Source organism: Adiantum capillus-veneris, chromosome 26 (assembly GCF_014529385.1).
Source record: "Adiantum capillus-veneris isolate H3 chromosome 26, ASM1452938v2, whole genome shotgun sequence".
Classification (NCBI taxonomy): domain Eukaryota; kingdom Viridiplantae; phylum Streptophyta; class Polypodiopsida; order Polypodiales; family Pteridaceae; genus Adiantum; species Adiantum capillus-veneris.
In genome coordinates, this window is record NC_140956.1 from 101,382,567 (window position 1) to 101,399,527 (window position 16,961).

Below are 16,961 nucleotides of genomic sequence, written 5' to 3' on the forward strand. Positions count from 1 at the left end.
AGATGCTTCCGTTGGGCTCCCACTGGTCTTCTGACCATCTATCCTCATTGGGACCGCATCCAAAAATGCAATGTGGCCCAACTGTCGGATACTTTTTGTTGGAAGTCCCACCTTGACTTTACGCCTTAATTGAGTTCACTTCCTAGTATCCACCAACTTGCTAAGTGCGACGGGGGGACCTATATGATCTTGCTCTGAGCCTAGACATCCTCTTACCATACGAATTCCAGTGCCGACCACTTCCCGTCTGCGGGTGAATCTACCGTTCACATTGGCCATACAATGTCCGACCGTTTGCTACTTCAAGAAGAGGGTCTTAAACAAATAAAATAAACCCCATTGGAAAGAAACCAACAACCAAGGTTAGCAGTTGCCACATCTCTGTGACATGGTTAATAATTGCCACGTCCTCGTGACACGAGTCCCGACCACCCTCAAGGCCCCCTTGCTCTGTTGCCAGAGCAAGATCTTGCTTTATTACTTGCACACTGTTGACACCATGATGCTAAATGCTGAGATGCTTATGGGTACTTGATGCAGATGCTACTGCAGTAGATGTTGAGGGGTATTGCGGTGGATACTTGGTATTGTGGGTACTTGGGTGCTTGGTATTGCGGGGTACTTGGTACTTGGGTACTGCGGGTACTGAAGGTACTTGGGTGTTGTGGGTAGTGATGGGTGCTGTTAGAGATGCTTGGTGCTGTGTCGATGACGACGACGACGACAATTAGGCTGTGGGCTTATTTGCTATTGCCAGGGACAGCGATGGGCTGAAAACTGAAATTGCTGAAAAGGCTATGGACTGAAAACTGAAAACGCTGAGGTGGATGATGGCTGAAATCTGAAAAAACCTACTGCTGCTGGGATTTGAAAACGCAACTGGTACTGGGATCTGAAAACGCTGCTGGTGCTGGAATCTGATGGCAATCATAGGGCTGAAAGCGTTGACGACTGCTTGGGGAAAACGTTGGTTCTACTGGTGCTTCTTGTGAGGCTCTCTACTGCTCCTCTGCCTTCAACTGGTGCCCAAAGGGCCGCTTATAGGTCCTTTAGCCATTTGCCCTACCTAGTTTTAATAAATGTCATGTAAAAGTCACTTATTAATAAAATGACTTAAGTGACTGTTCATATGCTTATATGCTTTTAATAAATGTCATGTCAAAGTCACTTACTAATAAATGACCTAAGTGACTGTTCATATGCCTATATGCTTAAGTGACTTAACTGTGCAAGTCAGGGTATGCAACTATGACCTGCCTGATCATGCATGTCCTTCTAGAGGCTCACAAAAAGCTAGGCTAGTTTTTAAGCTAAGCTAAGACTGACACTAGACTGTAGCAGTAGCTTGTCCACGTGGCGCAAGTGAAGTGCGCACGTGATATGTGCTACCTCTTATTAAAGATTTTGTTTGTAGTCGACAAATGGAACGGGTAGGCTTGTCTTCTTGAATACCTTGCAGTTTTTTTTTTTGCAAATAGCTTTGATAGATTTGTGTCTTTTGATGGTTTCTGGTAGCCTTGACATAGCAGCGAATGATATGGCCGAAGGAAGCTCTGGAAAAGAAAAGCTTAAACCTATGAGGGGCTGTCTGAAAACAACTCAAAGCCAAGTGAATCATCGAGAAAACCTTAAACCTATGAGGGGCTCTCTCAAAACAACTCAAAGCCAAGTGAAGCCTCGAGAGAAGCTTAAACCGATGAGGGGCTGCCTCAAAACAACTCAAAGCCAAGTCAAGTCCCTAGATAGATTGGCAAGGAGCAACATGGACATGAATAATATGTCTTCCAATGAGGGGCCCAGGTTTTTCACTGCACTTTTTATATTTAACTGTTTGCATCTTTTTGCTTGAAAATATGTGTGCGGTTTGTGCAATCAGCACTCACATGTGTGTGGCACCACGTATAACACACTATAAAGCCATAAAAATATCATGTTTGCAAGTGTGAAAATTTTGTTAAATGAAAGTGGCTAATATGCTGTAATAGCCAGTGTGCTCTATTACCTGACAACTTCTTTTATAGTTGGTAAAAAGAAAAAGGAACAGAAAAGCATTTTTTTTTCACTACTTTGCAAGCAAAAACTTTTGGAAGCTCTGATAATTTTGTGTCTTCTGATGTTTTTTTGGTCAGGCTTGACACAGCAACGAATGATTTAACTGAAGGAAGCTCTAGAAGAGAGAAGCTTAAACCTATCAGAAGCCACCTTAAGAAAATTGAAAATCAAGTGAAGCCTCCCGATAAAGTGGCAGAAAGCAACGTGGACATGGATAGCATGTCTCTCAAGGACATGCTCAGGTCTCTCTCTCTCTTCCCTCCCCCCCGGGCAGCACATGCATGCTTTTTTTTAAATTTCTTTTATTACTCGTGGGAAACCTTGAAGTGGAGGACTCACGTGATGCCTATGTGGGTGGTAGGCTCTGTAGGCAAGCGCAAGCCATGAGTTGGCGGTCAAGGATGTGGGGGGTTTCTGAACTATGTTACGATCCTAGGGAGTGGCACTGTCCTTCTGCAAAGTCTTGCGGTGCCCTATTTCTTTTCTTGAGTGTACTGTCAAGATCGGTCGACGTATTCTCCATTGTCATTAACAGCAGCATCAGCCTACTTGTTTGAGAGCGTTGCTGCTCCAACAAGACCATTCCATGCTCTTCTATTTCAGTTTGGTCATGCATTTGGGATGTTTGGGTAAGTCGAACATTTCTTGCTTCATCTGAATGGCACAGAGGAAAGAGAATAGATGTGATAGAATCTGGCTTTGCACAGTCACAATCCTTAGTGGTTCCTTGATTGAGGAAGTTCTGTTTCCCTTTAGAGAGACAAAGAGGTGGAGGACGACTAGATAGATGGCGACCCTAGTGCATCAAGAATTCCGCATGGGTGAGGTGACGAGACAGATCATAATTCGAGTGTTTCAAAAGTTCTGCATTGAGGAGATGACTAGATTCTTTAGGATATAAGTGTTCAGTGTAAACTATGTGCTCGTGGAATTGGATTTTATACAGATACATGCATATCTTGTGGGGATTGTCATTGGCATGTCTGTGTGGAGGGCGATTACTCCTCTCTTAAGGGAGGGGTATGTCACAACCTGTTGACTTGGCAATGCTTCACCAGACTGGAAGAGAACAAGATGACGAGCCGACTAGACCTGAGCTCAGTAGGAGGACCCTGTTTTGCAGGTATTTGCAAAGTTTGTGTGTAATATGTATGTGTGTACCGGTGTGTGTTCGCATGTCTATGCTTGTATTGTGCATATCACAGCTGCGTACGAGTCTGTATGTGGTTAATGATCATTATGTGTGCATGTGTATGTGTGTGCTGTGTAACAACGAAGAGGAGAGACTAGTTACCAGTACGTGGTTTAGCATGTGTATACGCATAGGTCTGTACATATAATGTATATGCATGTGGGTATATTCTACATTACATGTGGTTGTGTAGTCAATCCAAGGATAGTGTTATGTCCCGCTCACAGGAGGGGGGATCTAGCCTAGACGCCCTCGAGATGGGCGTCCAGCGTCCGGGCGGACCTAGTGTGAACCCGTCCAGCCATTATTATAAAAGAGAGGCCAAGGCCTCATTTGCAGTTATCGATCCCCATTGGCAGAGTGCTAGTGTTTAGCCTGGGAGGCTAAGAGTGCGGGAGGTCACCTCAAGGAGGTGAGGCTGGGTGGTATGGGACGCTTGGTTTTACAGGTGCACGCCTACGTCCTCGGATGCTGGCCTAGCACTGGGGATAGTGGCTATGGTCAGGTGGTTTGTCCGACGTGTGTCTGTGAGAGGGAGAGTACAACTCTGTGTTGAGCAGAGTGCTCACTGTAGGAGAAGAGAGGGAGGTCGCTTGACGTGGAGAGAATTTTCCAGCGTGGGAAAAAAAAAGGCAGCGTTGGTTCCAACGTGGAGTCTCCTTCTCTTGCTGGACACAAGCGGCACGTGCCCTGGTAAATCTCTCTCTCTCTCCACGCGTCAATTGCAGCTTTCACAGGCCCTCCATTTTCTTGCGCTACCTCTTCCCTTTGCGTTGAGATTTATTTCGCTATTCCTTCATTAAGTGACTCTTTATTTTAAAAAAAGGTGTGAAACCTGCACAATAAAAGAACCCACTTACAGAGACTTGAAAGAGTGCAGAGAGTAAAAAGTTTAACTCTCCTGATACAAGGCAAGGGTTGACTACACAGAGTCTTAGTAGAGGCTCCACAGGTTGTAGGTGTTGTTTTCAGAGGATCCAAGTAATCATTTGCAGGAGGACTTGTGTCATCGATCTTGACCCAACAGGTCTTGAGACAGGCCATTGGAGGCTTTGGGCTTGGGAGAGCTGTCCACTAGCACGAGTGCAGTGGGATCCTGGAGGGTGATTTTGGAGGGACCCTTTCTCCTCGGCCGACCATCCAGGGGTCCCTTTCTTATAGTACAATATTCGATTGGGTCAGGGAACCCAATTTTCCATGGCATTTTGGGGCAGTTCAGTTGCAGGCATTTATTTATTTTAGTATTCATTTATGCCAGTTTCCAAGGTTGTGGGGCATAGGGGAGTTTGCTCGACCCAGAATGAGATTCCTATATAGGGAGAGGTGGGGTGCCCAGTTTCCAGCAGAAGAGGCAACATAAGTTCACCATACTTGCAGTGCTTCTCCTCAGCAGACCGGCAGAGAACCCGACGTTTTCAGCATAGTTACCGGGGAACGCCCCCTAGCCCCCGTTCTGGCGTTCCGGGGGGGCAGTTTCTTTCCCGAACGTTCCGAAACGTCCCGAAACGTTTGACGTTCCGGGTGGCCAGTGCAAACTGGAACGGCCGTTCCGGAACGTTCCGAACGCCCCCAGAACGTTCCGGAATGCCCCTGGAACGGCCAACGGCTACAAACAAATTTGGCAAAAATTGAAGTAAATGTTTGGGCTTCTTTTTGAAGTGTGCAAGGCCTCAAGGACTCATAAAATGCACCCCCCTCCCCCTTTCTCTCCACAAGCTAATCCTCAAGGCTCAAGCTCTCTCCCTCTCACACTCTCAAGATCTCTCCCTCTCAAGACTCACTCTCTCAAGGCTCAAGGCTTTAAGCCTTCAAGCTCTCTTCCTCTCCCTCCCACTCTCTCAAATCTCTCCCTCTCCCTCTCACTCTCTCGAGTCTCTCCCTCTCTCTCTCTCTCTCTCTCACATCATCTAGTCATAGCAAGATTGAATGGTCTTCAAAACGAGTTTTTTGTGAGTATTAGAGTCAAAGCACTCTAATACTCGTATTTAAACACAAGGAGCTAAAAAATGCACTATTTGGGTGTTTTTTATACCTCCCGTTCCGCGCCGTTCCCGTTCCGAACCCCTAGCCGTTCCCCCGTTCCGCGGGGATCCCGTCGCCGTTCCCGTTCCGCGTTCCGGGTAACTATGGTTTTCAGCCATTAGACCTCTGGCGTTTTGGCAACATCCGGATCAGCCAGCGTTTTCTAGATACCTGGCATTTTCAGTCTCCGGCAGTCCGTCTCAGCAGATCAAATTAGCGTTTTCAGTTTTCAGGCTTTAGCCATTGCAGATTGACCCTCTAACCTTGCAGATCTCACATTCTGCAGCAGATTCTCTCCGTCTCAATTAGATTAGCTAGTGTTTTCAGATTCAGCCCACAGTTTTCAGTTTTCAGCATGAGCATTTTCAGCGTATAGTTGTCAAGTCGTCGTCACTGCCGTCCACTCCAACCCGGTGGCAGGATTCAGCAGCAGATCAGCATTTTCAGATTTCAGCATCTCAGCCCTAGCGTTTTTCAGTTTTCGGCCCGTCCTCCTAGACGCCATCATCGTCGTCGACATCGTTGGCAAGTCCATTGCATCTAGACCATTGTACCAGATTTGTGCAATCTAAAACATATACCTCTCTTGCCATAGAGAGGGGGGCCCTTGGAGGGGGGTTTGGGAACCCATTTGGTGTCATATTCTTCTCTCTCTCTCTCTCTCTCTCTCTCTCTCTCTTCTCTCTCTCTCTCTCTCTCTCTCTCTCTCTCTCTCTTAGCACTTTCATTCATAGTAGCATTCACTTTGTTTGTGGTAAGAACGAAAGGCTCTCCCTTCCGTAAGTAAAAGAAACCCCTTGAGTAAAGTTTGGAGCACTCATCTTGAGCACTATCAACATTCACTTTAGCTGCACCTTACATTGGTATCAAAGCTCTTTGGCAGTGTTTTGTATCACTCAATGAAAGAACCACATAAATTTTTTTGCTTGTTGCGGTCGCACGTAACCCAAGTCCACTTGGACGTATTGATTCTTAATTGTGTTTTTGAAGAGTGGCAGGCAACCCAAGAAAGAAGGGCTTGTCGAGCCTTCCCTTGTTCCTCTTTTCACTCATTGAGAGAGGACTGTGCACCTAGCAACCGACCAATCGATGTGAGGTGGGAAAAAGCAACTTTGGTGTAAGCGCAAGGCCGCTAAGGGGTGTTTCCGCAGGGAAGAGTCGAGCTCGGGTAAGAGAAAAGCCTTCTTAAACACCGATTGCAAGCTAAGAACCCAAGTCTTTCAAGAACCCAAATACCGAGGATCTCAATGTATGGTCATCACCCGAAGCGGAATGGATACTTTGCGTGAATGTGATGAGAGTGGAGTTGGAGAAGAAGTTTTTACTGTTCCCTAATGCTCCCCCATCCCCATCTATGCCACGGACTGCACTAAATCCTATGGAGGCTTTGGTCAAGTCGATGATGGAGATGATGCTACAACAAGAGGTGCAACGTGTTGCCTCAGACGAAAGAAGGGCAGCCATGGAGCATGAGCGTGAGCAAGAGGGCTTGGCGGCCGAAGACCGAAGGGCAACTATGGAGCTTGAGCGCGAGCATGCGCGCGAAGCTCAACGGGTAGCGGCCAAAGAAAAGCGAGCGGCTATGGAGTAGTGTGAGGCGCAGAGAGACCAACGCATGCAAGAGTTGGTCCTACAGGTACTCACCTTGAAATCCGAGCCACTCAAGAACTTTGGCACTTCATCAGGTAGCACAGGTAGAGATGTAGATTCCAACAACCTTCTCACTAAGAAGTTGACGTTCAGTAAGTATGATGGTAAGATGGATGCTAATGTTATTCATTCTTGGTTGCATCAATTTAATAGTTACTTTGCAACAACTAAGAAAACAGGGAATAGCAAAGTTTTGACGGTAGCCATGTATCTTGGCGGTGATGCCATTAATTGGTATCACGCGTGGCAAGAGGCACAGTTGGCCGCGCACCTAGAGGAAGCGGAGGAAGGCGTGCCCCTTTTTTTCAATTGGGCCGATTTCCAAGACAAGCTCAAGGCGCGATTCATGTTGCCTTAGTACTTGGCTCAGTTAAAAGAAGATTGGCGTAACCTTAAGCAAAATGTTACACCAGATATGTCTTTTTTTAACCATGTTTTGCAGCTCGGCTCCCAATTTCGCAAATCGGATGCGGAACACCAAGAGGCCTTCCTTTTTGGGTTGGACGAGTATATCAAGTTCGATGTCGCAGTCCTTGACCCAATAGATCTCAACAAGGCGGTAGCGATTTCTCTCGCGCAGGAGATGAAGCACAACAAAGGAAAGCCTAAGGAGAATAAGTCTTCTCACAGTACCTCTCAAAATCCTCAGAACCCACAAAATTGTAAGAACGGTAAGAATTGTAAGAATGGCAATTCTTCTAACCCATATTCCTCTACTCCTACGGAAAAGAAAAAGGACAAACAACTACCACAAGCACTTCAGTGAACCACAATGATTCTCCACATGTCTCTGACACACACATTGATGAATTTCTCTTTAAATGTTATGGTCATGTGAAGGGTCAACGTCTTGTGATCTTGTTCGATTCAGGCAGTATGCATGATGTGGTTAGTGACTCTCTTGTAGAAAGAGCCCGCTTGGAGGTTAGGTTGACAACTCCTGTTGAGGTGTCTGGCTTCGCTCTCGGTATAACTCTCTCATTACACAAAAGTGCCTTTGAGATGTTAGTCACTGTTCAGCAAGCTTTCTCCCGTAGAAGATTTGTTATGTCTCCTCTCTTAGGATGTGATATGATTTTGGGTATTCGATGGTTTCGTGAACATAACCCTCTCGTTGATTGGGCAAACAATACGCTCACTCTAAATGCCAAAAGTGACTCTTCCATGATCATTCGTGGTGAGGAGGGTCTTTATTCTTTACCTCTCATTTCTCATGTGCAAGCGAAGTGTGAATTATGAAGGGAGCACAAGCAACAACATTTATGCCTCTCCAGTCAATCAGAACCTCAATGCTCCAGAAAGGTATTTAGGTTTGTTTACCAAGTATGAGCACTTTTTTTTGCAGAATGATCTTCCACCCCGTCTCCCTTCTGAGCGGCCGGAGGACCATCGCATAGAACTCACGGAGGGGGCACAGCCAGTCAGTAAGGCTTTCTATCGTTTGAACAAGATTCAAGAAGAAGAGTTAGAGCGGCAACTCACGGAGTTAGTGGCCAGAGGATTCATAAGTTCTATCCTTTTACTGCACCTATTTTGTTTAACCGCAAGAAGGATGGTTCATCTCGTTTGTGTGTCGATTACATGGCTTTGAACAAGATGACCGTCAAGAACAAGTTTCCGATGCTTCGCATTGAGTATATCCTCGATAGGCTCAATGAGGCAAAGGTATTTAGCAAATTCGATCTCAAAAGTGGATACCATCAGGTAAGGCGATATCTACAAAACCGCCTTTTGTACGGAGTGAGGGCAATGGGAGTATGTGGTTATGCCTTTTGGATTGACTGGTGCCTTGGTTACATTCAACCGTCTCATGGTAGGTCGTTTTGGTGATATGATTGGTGTGTGTGTGTGTTTATCTTTCTTGATGACATTCTCTTATTCTCTACATCATGGAAACATCACGAAAAGGATGTAGGAAAGAAACATCACGAAAAGGATGTAGGAAAGGTGTTAGCCGGTTTGGATGAGTGTCAGCTGTACATTGCAGCTAAGAAGTTCGAATTTTTTCTCATTGAAGTTACTTATCTGGGTTATATCATTTCTACAGAAGGTGTCAAGCTTGATACCGCAAAGGGAGAACAGGTTCGTAATTGGGATTTGCCCAAAACTGTATATTATGTGCGTTCTTTTCTTGGTTAATGTCAAGCATATAGTTCGCACATAGAGAATTTTGCACACATTGCCGCACCCATGACTGGTGTTTTGAAAGGAGTGAAAACTCGCCACCAGCGCGTTGTTTTGCCGGAGGCAACCATTGAGGCTTTTGCAGCTCTCAAGGTTGCGGTGACAGAAGCTTCGTGTCTCATCCTTGCCTCTTGAGATGACCTCTTTTAGACGGATGCGAGCAATGTTGCTATAGGTGCTGTGCTTCAGCAGCATGGCCGTCCAATTGCTTTTTTTAGTCGGAAGTTAAATAGTGCCAAAAAGAACTATTCAGTTTATGACAAAGAACTTATGTCTGTTATTCACTCTCTCAAGCATTGAAAGCATTTTCTGTATGGTAGAGAGTTAACAATCCGCACAGATCATCAAGGCCTCAAGTGGCTCCAGTTTATGCGTAGTGCACATTGGAGTGATCGCCAAGCATTGTGGCCACATTTTTTTGAGCAATTTGGTGGTTTTATCGAGTATGTGCCTAGAAAAGCTAACCCTTTTCTTGGTTGAAAGTGTTTCAGGGTACACCTCCAAAGGACATTTCTGAAGAAGAGGAACCAGACATTATAGATGAGGAGCAAGTCTTGTTGTATCGGTTTCATCATGGTTCAAAGAAACAAGTGCGACATTATCTTTTGAAGTTCAAAGATCGAGGAACCCACGAAGCCGTGTGGGTAGACAAAGTCTTTTTCGAAGATTACCCAGAGTTGTTGGCAGACTACAAGGAAGCCATGCAGCTCGGTACCAGTACCTCACTTTAAAAAGGAGGGGATGTCACGTGCACATCTAACCCTATGTGCATGTGGACAAGCTACACTAGTTCTTGGGTTTAGAACAGCCTAGGAAGTGTTTTGGCACCTATGTGAGCCTGTGTGCAGGCTGTGCATGTCCAAACACTTAAGAGTAGTTGCATACCCTCTGATTGCACAACCATTAGTAACTAGCATTTGCATTTGATAAGTCAGGGAACCCAATTTTCCATGGCATTTTGGGGCAGTTCAGTTCTAGGAATTTATTTATTTTATTATTCATTTATGCCAATTTCTAGGGTCGTGGGGCTGTAGCGGAGCTTGCTTGACCCAGCATGAGATTCTCATATAAGGAGAGGTGGGGCACCCAGTTTCCAGCAGAAGTTCACTAGACTTGCAATGCTTCTCCTCAGCAGACCGGCAGAGAACCCAGCGTTTCAGCTACAGACCTCTGGCGTTTTGGCAACATCCAGATTAGCCAGCGTTTTCAGTCTCCGGCAGTCCGTCTCAGTAGATCAGGTTAGCAATTTCAGTTTTCAGCCTTTAGCCTTTGCAGATTGACCCTCTAGCCTCGCAGATCTCACATCTCGTAGCAGATCCTCTCTGTCTCAGTGAGATTAGCTAGTGTTTTCAGATTCATCTGGTGTCGTATTCTTCTCTCTCATTCTCAACACTTTCATTCACAGAAGCATTCACTTTGTTTGTGGTCATTGCACTTGCACTCTCTCGCTAAGAAGAACGGAAGGCTCTCCCTTCTGTAAGTAAAAGGAACCCCTTGAGTAAAGTTCGGAGCACTCATCCTGAGCACTATCAACGTTCACTTCCGCTGTACCTTACACGACAATACACTTGGGGGGGCATCTACTTGGTTCACTCTCACGGGCCTTGCACTTCAGTTTGAGCTATCCTCCACTAGTAGGATGATAATGATACTGAGCTCACCCCACAGGAGTGGTGCAGTGAGAAATGAAATGAAATGTTATATTAACGTCTTTAAAAGGCGAGAGACCGATCTGCTACAAAAAATTGAATCTAATACCATGTCTAGGACCCTGGGTACAAAAGAACAAAAGAACTAGAACAAAGATACTACTACTAGAATCCATCCTCATCTGCACTCTGGATGTCGAGAGAGTATGGCTCCAATCTTCTGCTGTAGTCTCCGTCGATGCTGTGTAGCCCCTCTCCTCAATCGTGGCCATCTGCGAGCTCGTCTGTGGCCTGATACTCTGGTTCATTTGGCACGCCCGCTGCTTCCGCATCTGCGCCACCAACGGACACTGTTCGAGATTTTTTGGTTGGAGTTGATTCATACTCTCAAGGGACAGGTCCAGAGACTTCAGGCCAGCTCTGACTGCATGTGGGAGCGTAGGTTTCTTCGACTCTGACGCCCTTGGCCTTTCTTCACCATGGTCTAGGGTGAGCTCAGATGGCACTACCGTCCACCCGTGTGGCTTTTCCCTCCTCCCATCTCTTGATTTAGCTCTCATTGTTCATATGCTGTTTTTCCATTGGGAGAGTCTCCCCTTATGGTTGATATAGAGGTAGTTGTAGCCCTATGGACAATTTTATTAACTAATAGAAGGATCTTTTTCCCGAAAAAAAAGTCTAACTCTTGTGCTTCTCTCCCACTGCTTCTCTCTCTCATCTGTTCACTCTCACGTGCCCCTCTCCTCACCTGCACGCCTCCGTATGCTCCCATTGACGCGGTCGAGCGTGGAATTTTTTCTTTTCGTGATGTGAAAAATCTGAACTCAGTCAAATTTTGATATTTCTCTGGGTTTCCCGCGATGGAGTCCTCCAACTTTGATTTACGAGGCGAGGGCACTCCAAGTAAGAAATTATTTCTATTTTTGTGCGCCATTTTCATGGAATATAAACATTAATGTATGTCATCTCGAGAGGCTTTACATGGCCTTTTGATACTCATATTTTACTCCCGAAAACACAGACGAGTCGACGATTGTGATGTTTTTGTGAGCGGATTTGAAAGTCGACAATTGCTGATGCAAATTGCCGATTATCTACGTTCACAGGTTGGACGAATCACTCAATTTTTTGGCGAGGAGAGAGAGTGTGCGGAGTTTGTAGTCAATGATTGGCTTTGCCAATGGACAACTTTTGTTGATCTCCATGAAAAATCAGATGCACAAAGGATGCAGATGCTTCCTCAGTACTTGAAAGGTGCCGCACTTATTTGGTGGTTTAACATGAGAGAAAAAACACGTGACGTGGGTTGTTTTGTGTGCGAAGTTCTTCGATCACTTTGCCAGAAAGGATCCATTGAAGGCATATGTTAGGCTTCAGAGCGTGTCGATGAAAACAATGTCATTCGACCAATATACTACCGCCTTCAAGGAAGCCCTCTGCCTTACTAATTTAGACTCCGAACATGCTGTCCACATGTATATCCTCGACCTACATGAGGAATACCATTGGGCATTACTCAGAGGTAAAGCTTTGACAGATGTCGAAGATGCTGTGGTCAAGGCAACGTGCCACGTGACACATCCAACCCTATGTGTCCGTGGACAAGCTACAGCATGACCAGGGTTCAGTTCAGTCAAGTTAGTCTAGAATAGGAAGTGATCTGGCACTTTTGTGAGTTTGTTCGCAGACCGTGCATGACCAGACACTTAGTGTAGATGCATATCCTCTGGTTGCACATAGCATGATCATAAGCATTCCCATCAGAATCCATCAGAATCCTTCAGGGGAATTTTCCAGTGTATTTGACCTATTTTCCCTATTTTTGACATTTTTCACTTATTAATTTAAGTGACTTTTGTTGGAAAGTAGGTAGGGCAAATTGTGTAAGTTTGTATATAAGCAAACCTAGACTAGCACTAATTGGCAGAAGAGGCAGCAGGAGCACCTTGCTCAACAGGCAACTTCTCAGCAAGACCATCCCCTGCGACAACTCTGGCGTTTTCTCTCAACAGAAGGCCTAGCGCTTTTGCACCAGATCAGCCAACGTTTTTGCACTTGCAGATTCTCGGCGACAGTAGACAGCAGATCAGCCCTAGCGTTAGCAGATTCCCACAGCAACACAACAGATTTCCTAGCGTTAGCAGATTTCCCCGGAAGGTCAGTTTTCAACCTCAGCGTTTTTGGTTTGCAGATCAACCTCAGCGTTTTTGCAGATCATCGCGACAGAATCAGCCATAAGACCAGCGTTTTCAGTTTTAGCCTTTAGCACTCGCAGATCAAGTCCCAAACCTCGCAGATCTCACCTTCCCGCAGCAGTTCCTCGCCGCACGGTGGGATCCATCGAAGTTTGCAGTTTCAGCCCAGAAAACGCAGATTTCAGCATTTGCGTTTTCAGCGCGTCGTCGTCGTACCGTCGTCATCGACATAGAGTCAGAATTCAGTAGATAAAGATTTGCAGATTTCAGCCCTTAGCGATTTCAGATTTCAGCCCGTCTCGTCGTCGACATCGTCGGCAAGTCCAAGCATTGTAGAGATTTGTGCAATCATAAGTAGACCGCTCTCGCCATAGAGAGTGGGGCCTTCGGAGGAGGGTTTTACAACGTCTCTAGTGTTGTATTCTCTTCTCTATCTCTCAGTCTCATGCACTTTCACGCACAATGTCCATTCACTTTGTTTGTGTCCATTGCACTCTCTCATTAAGAACGGAAGGCTCTCCCTTCCATAAGAACAAAAGGAACCTTGAGCACAGTTCGAGCACTCATCTTGAGCAAAGTTCAAACATTCATTCGGCTGCACCTTACACCATGATGCTCTACAAGATAAGAGAAGAAAGTAATAATATCCACATTTTTGGTAAGCTCATTTTAATATGAAATTTGTTATTTTAGCGCACATTCCATGCATTGATTGCAAATGCGACACCAAAGTGTGTCTTTTAGTATGCTCTTTTGCGTATGAGTGGCTCGTGATATGAACATGGATAGAGAACCAAATAATTTTGGATTTTGAGCTTGAGCAACAAACTACAAAGAAATTTACAGTTTTCTTTGTACATAAATTATGTACATAGCTTTTTATTTATGCGGCAAGACATGCCGTAGTTGCGTATTTCTCTTGTAAATGATTATACATATCCTTTTGGTAATGTCAATTGTCACTGCTCCTGCAATGCTTAAGGATATCAAGTCTTCCGAAGTGGACTTTTACTTATACGATCCATGTTTACTGTTTCGTCACTGCTTTGGAAATGTTTAAAGATGTAAAGTCTTATGACGTCGACTTATCAATGTGTACCATCTGATTGGTTTGATTTATTAGTGCTTGGTACTTTTGTCACTGAATTTTGTAAAAATGTTTCATGTTCTTTTGTTGAACTTCGGGATTCCGATGAATCCAAATTTATTCGAGAAATCATGACCGATTTCAAGGATGTTTTTCCTGATGATCTACTTCCTAGCTTGCCGCCTTTGAGAGGAGTAGATCATGGCATTGAGCTGGTCGCTTGTAGTCAACCCTATCGGTTTAAACTTTAGTAAAACCGAGGAGAACGAGGTTCAGCGGTTGTTGAAAGATCATCTGGGCAGGGGTTTTGTTTGGCAAGTAAATCCCCGTGGGGAGTGCTGTTAGGATTGGATGGATGGATTGATACAATGAAATCAAGGTGGTTTGAAGCTTGGAAAAACCATGGTTGCACACAGTAGAGAGAGAGAGAGGAAGAGATAAAGAAAACTGCACAGCAATACAAAAAGTACAATATCTATACAACATATGTTATGTTATTACATATACAAAAGAAAGGGTTTATGTACAAGAGGTTTTATAGCCTATATCCGACAGCTCATATCTCCAGGTTCCTTTTTAAAATGGCTACACATATATGTATTATGTGTCACATCAACACTTGTACTAGGTGTAGAAGGAGTTCCCATGCCCACCTTTCAACCCTTCCCTTGGGTATGTAATACATAATGAAGACCCAATTATCCACACAGGATGACACTATCCACATAGGATGACAAGATCTATCCACACAAGATGATGAAAATACCTCCCCTTGAACTAGAGAGTAGAAATGGATCTTCATAGTATATCTGTAACGAAAGAAACTTCCCCTTCGTCCTCAACTTCTTCCTCTTCGACTATATGAGCTGCTCCTCTCACTGGCTTCTTGCCTTTGTTGTTACTATTGCTGCTACCATAGCACCTAGAAGGAGGATGCCCCTTCTTTCCGCAATTGCTACAAAACTTATTGATATAGCAGTCCTTAGCTATATGTCCCATTTTACCACATTCATATCGAACTATGAATGATTCGCCTTCTCTTGCTATAAAAGCCCCATTTGTCGGTGTAGGTGGATTTCTCTGCTTCCTTTCTTCTGCCTGAAGTGAGCTTACCACATCTTGAAGTGCTAGAGTTGGTTCCTTTTCTTCAAGAATAGTGACTATATGGTCATAGTTGGAAGGAAGTGCAGTAAGGAGGACTGCAACTTTGTCGTCTTCTTCTATTTCGCATTGGATGTAGGTCAATTGTGTAATCATGCATTTAAGCCTGTTGACCGAACTGGCTATGTCTTCCCCCTCGAGCATAGTGAGTTTGTAAAGTTGCCTTTTCAAGCTAACTTTACTTCGTTTTGCTTTAGCGCCAAAATTCTCCTCTAGAACTCGCCAGGCCTCGTATGCATGTGTGCACTCATATATAAAATGTACATAATTGTCATGGAGTACAGTAATTATGATGCCAAGTGCCTGTTCATCTTTTTCTTGATTGAGTGCAGTAGAAGCCATGGTTTGTGTGCCTTCGTAATCATTGAGAGATGTTTTTACTACGGTCCATAATGTTTTCTTCATTAAATATCCCCTTAGCTTAGTTTGCCAGGTATGGAAACCCTCCCCGTTAAATTTTATAATTCCTTTCTCTTCCATGGCGCAAGCTCTCGTGAAAGATGCCAAGGACTTGGTCTTACAAATAGAGAGACTCTCTCTATGGCAGTGTCTTGCCCAATTTATAAAATAGTCCAGGTGCGAGCTTAATAATTTTATTTTGTGAAGTCACTCTTCTCTCTTGAAAAGCACCTCTTCACTAAAGTCTTGAAATGAAAAAGGACTCTTTGAAGTCATATAAGAATAAGAGCTCAAAGCTTGATGTGGTGCTTTTCTTAGTCAAGCTTCTTTTCAGCTAGCGGGATGGCCCCCTCGAGTAACTCAAACTTGCAAAGATTTACACGGAAAGAGCCTTTGGCTAGAATCCTCTTTTTTTTTTTGAAGGGCCTCTTCTTGGGAGAAACTCTTAAAGTATTGATGTTTCGTCAAACCTCGGACAAGTAGGGCTGCCTACTGGGTTGAAGGCGAGTAGTGAGGGTGTGTGGGAAGCACCCTAGGCTGTAAGGTGCAACGGAATGAATGTTTGAACTTTGCTCAAGATGAGTGCTCCGAACTGTGCTCAAGGTTCCTTTTGTTCTTATGGAAGGGAGAGCCTTCCATTCTTAATGAGAGAGTGCAATGGTTACAAACAAAGTGAATGGACACTGTGCGTGCAAGTGTATGAGACTGAGAGATAGAGAGAGAAGAGAATACGACACCACAGACGTTGTAAAACCCTCCTCCGAAGGCCCCACTCTCGTCGGCGAGAGTGGTCTACTTATGATTGCACAAACTGAATGCATGTGACTGATGCAAGTCTAGGCTAGATCGATGACGACGACGGGGATGGCGAGACCGATCTAAGGGCTGAAATCTGCTACTCTTTATCTGCTGTCCAAAAACGCTAATGGGCTGAAATCTGCTGCGGCTGAAAACGCAAAAGAAATCGCTGCCCTTGCTGCTCTTTATGGCTGAAAGTCTGCGTGTCTTAGGGCTGAAAACTGATGTTCCTTTGGGCTGAAATTGATGGTCTTTTAGGACTGAATCTGATGTTGCTTCATTGCTCAAAAACGCCAGGCAGAAGGGGGCGACTTGGGTCTATGAAAAACGCTAGGGCTGGGATCTTCGTGCGGTGAGGCTAGGATGAAAACGCTAGGTCTGGGATCTGCTGGCGGTGGCTACCTGCTGGAGAAAACGCCAATGTTTGATGTTAAACGCTAGGGAGGACGGCTTGATGGAATCACCAGGGATGGGATCTTGGCTTGGAGGGGAAACCACCAAGGTTCTTGCTTGAGAAGTTGCTTGTTGAGCTTGGCTCTTGTTGCCTCTTCTGCCAGTTAGTGCTAGTCTAG

The 16,961-nt window shown here is 44.9% G+C and overlaps 1 protein-coding gene across 3 annotated transcripts in view; it reads left to right on the forward strand.

Moving 5' to 3' along the window:
* The window catches only part of LOC147423907 (uncharacterized), a 106,551-nt gene that overhangs the window by 56,864 nt on the left and 32,726 nt on the right, over window positions 1–16,961 (forward strand). The window contains exons 2-3 of one of the 3 annotated variants that reach the window (XM_086501017.1): window positions 1,530–1,800; window positions 2,130–2,294. In XM_086501017.1, coding sequence (XP_086357143.1) covers window positions 1,530–1,800; window positions 2,130–2,294 — 436 coding nt within the window. Of the gene's footprint in view, window positions 1–1,501; window positions 1,801–2,129; window positions 2,295–16,961 lie in introns of those variants that run through there. The other 2 variants (XM_086501018.1, XM_086501016.1) reach the window with 2 other exon arrangements.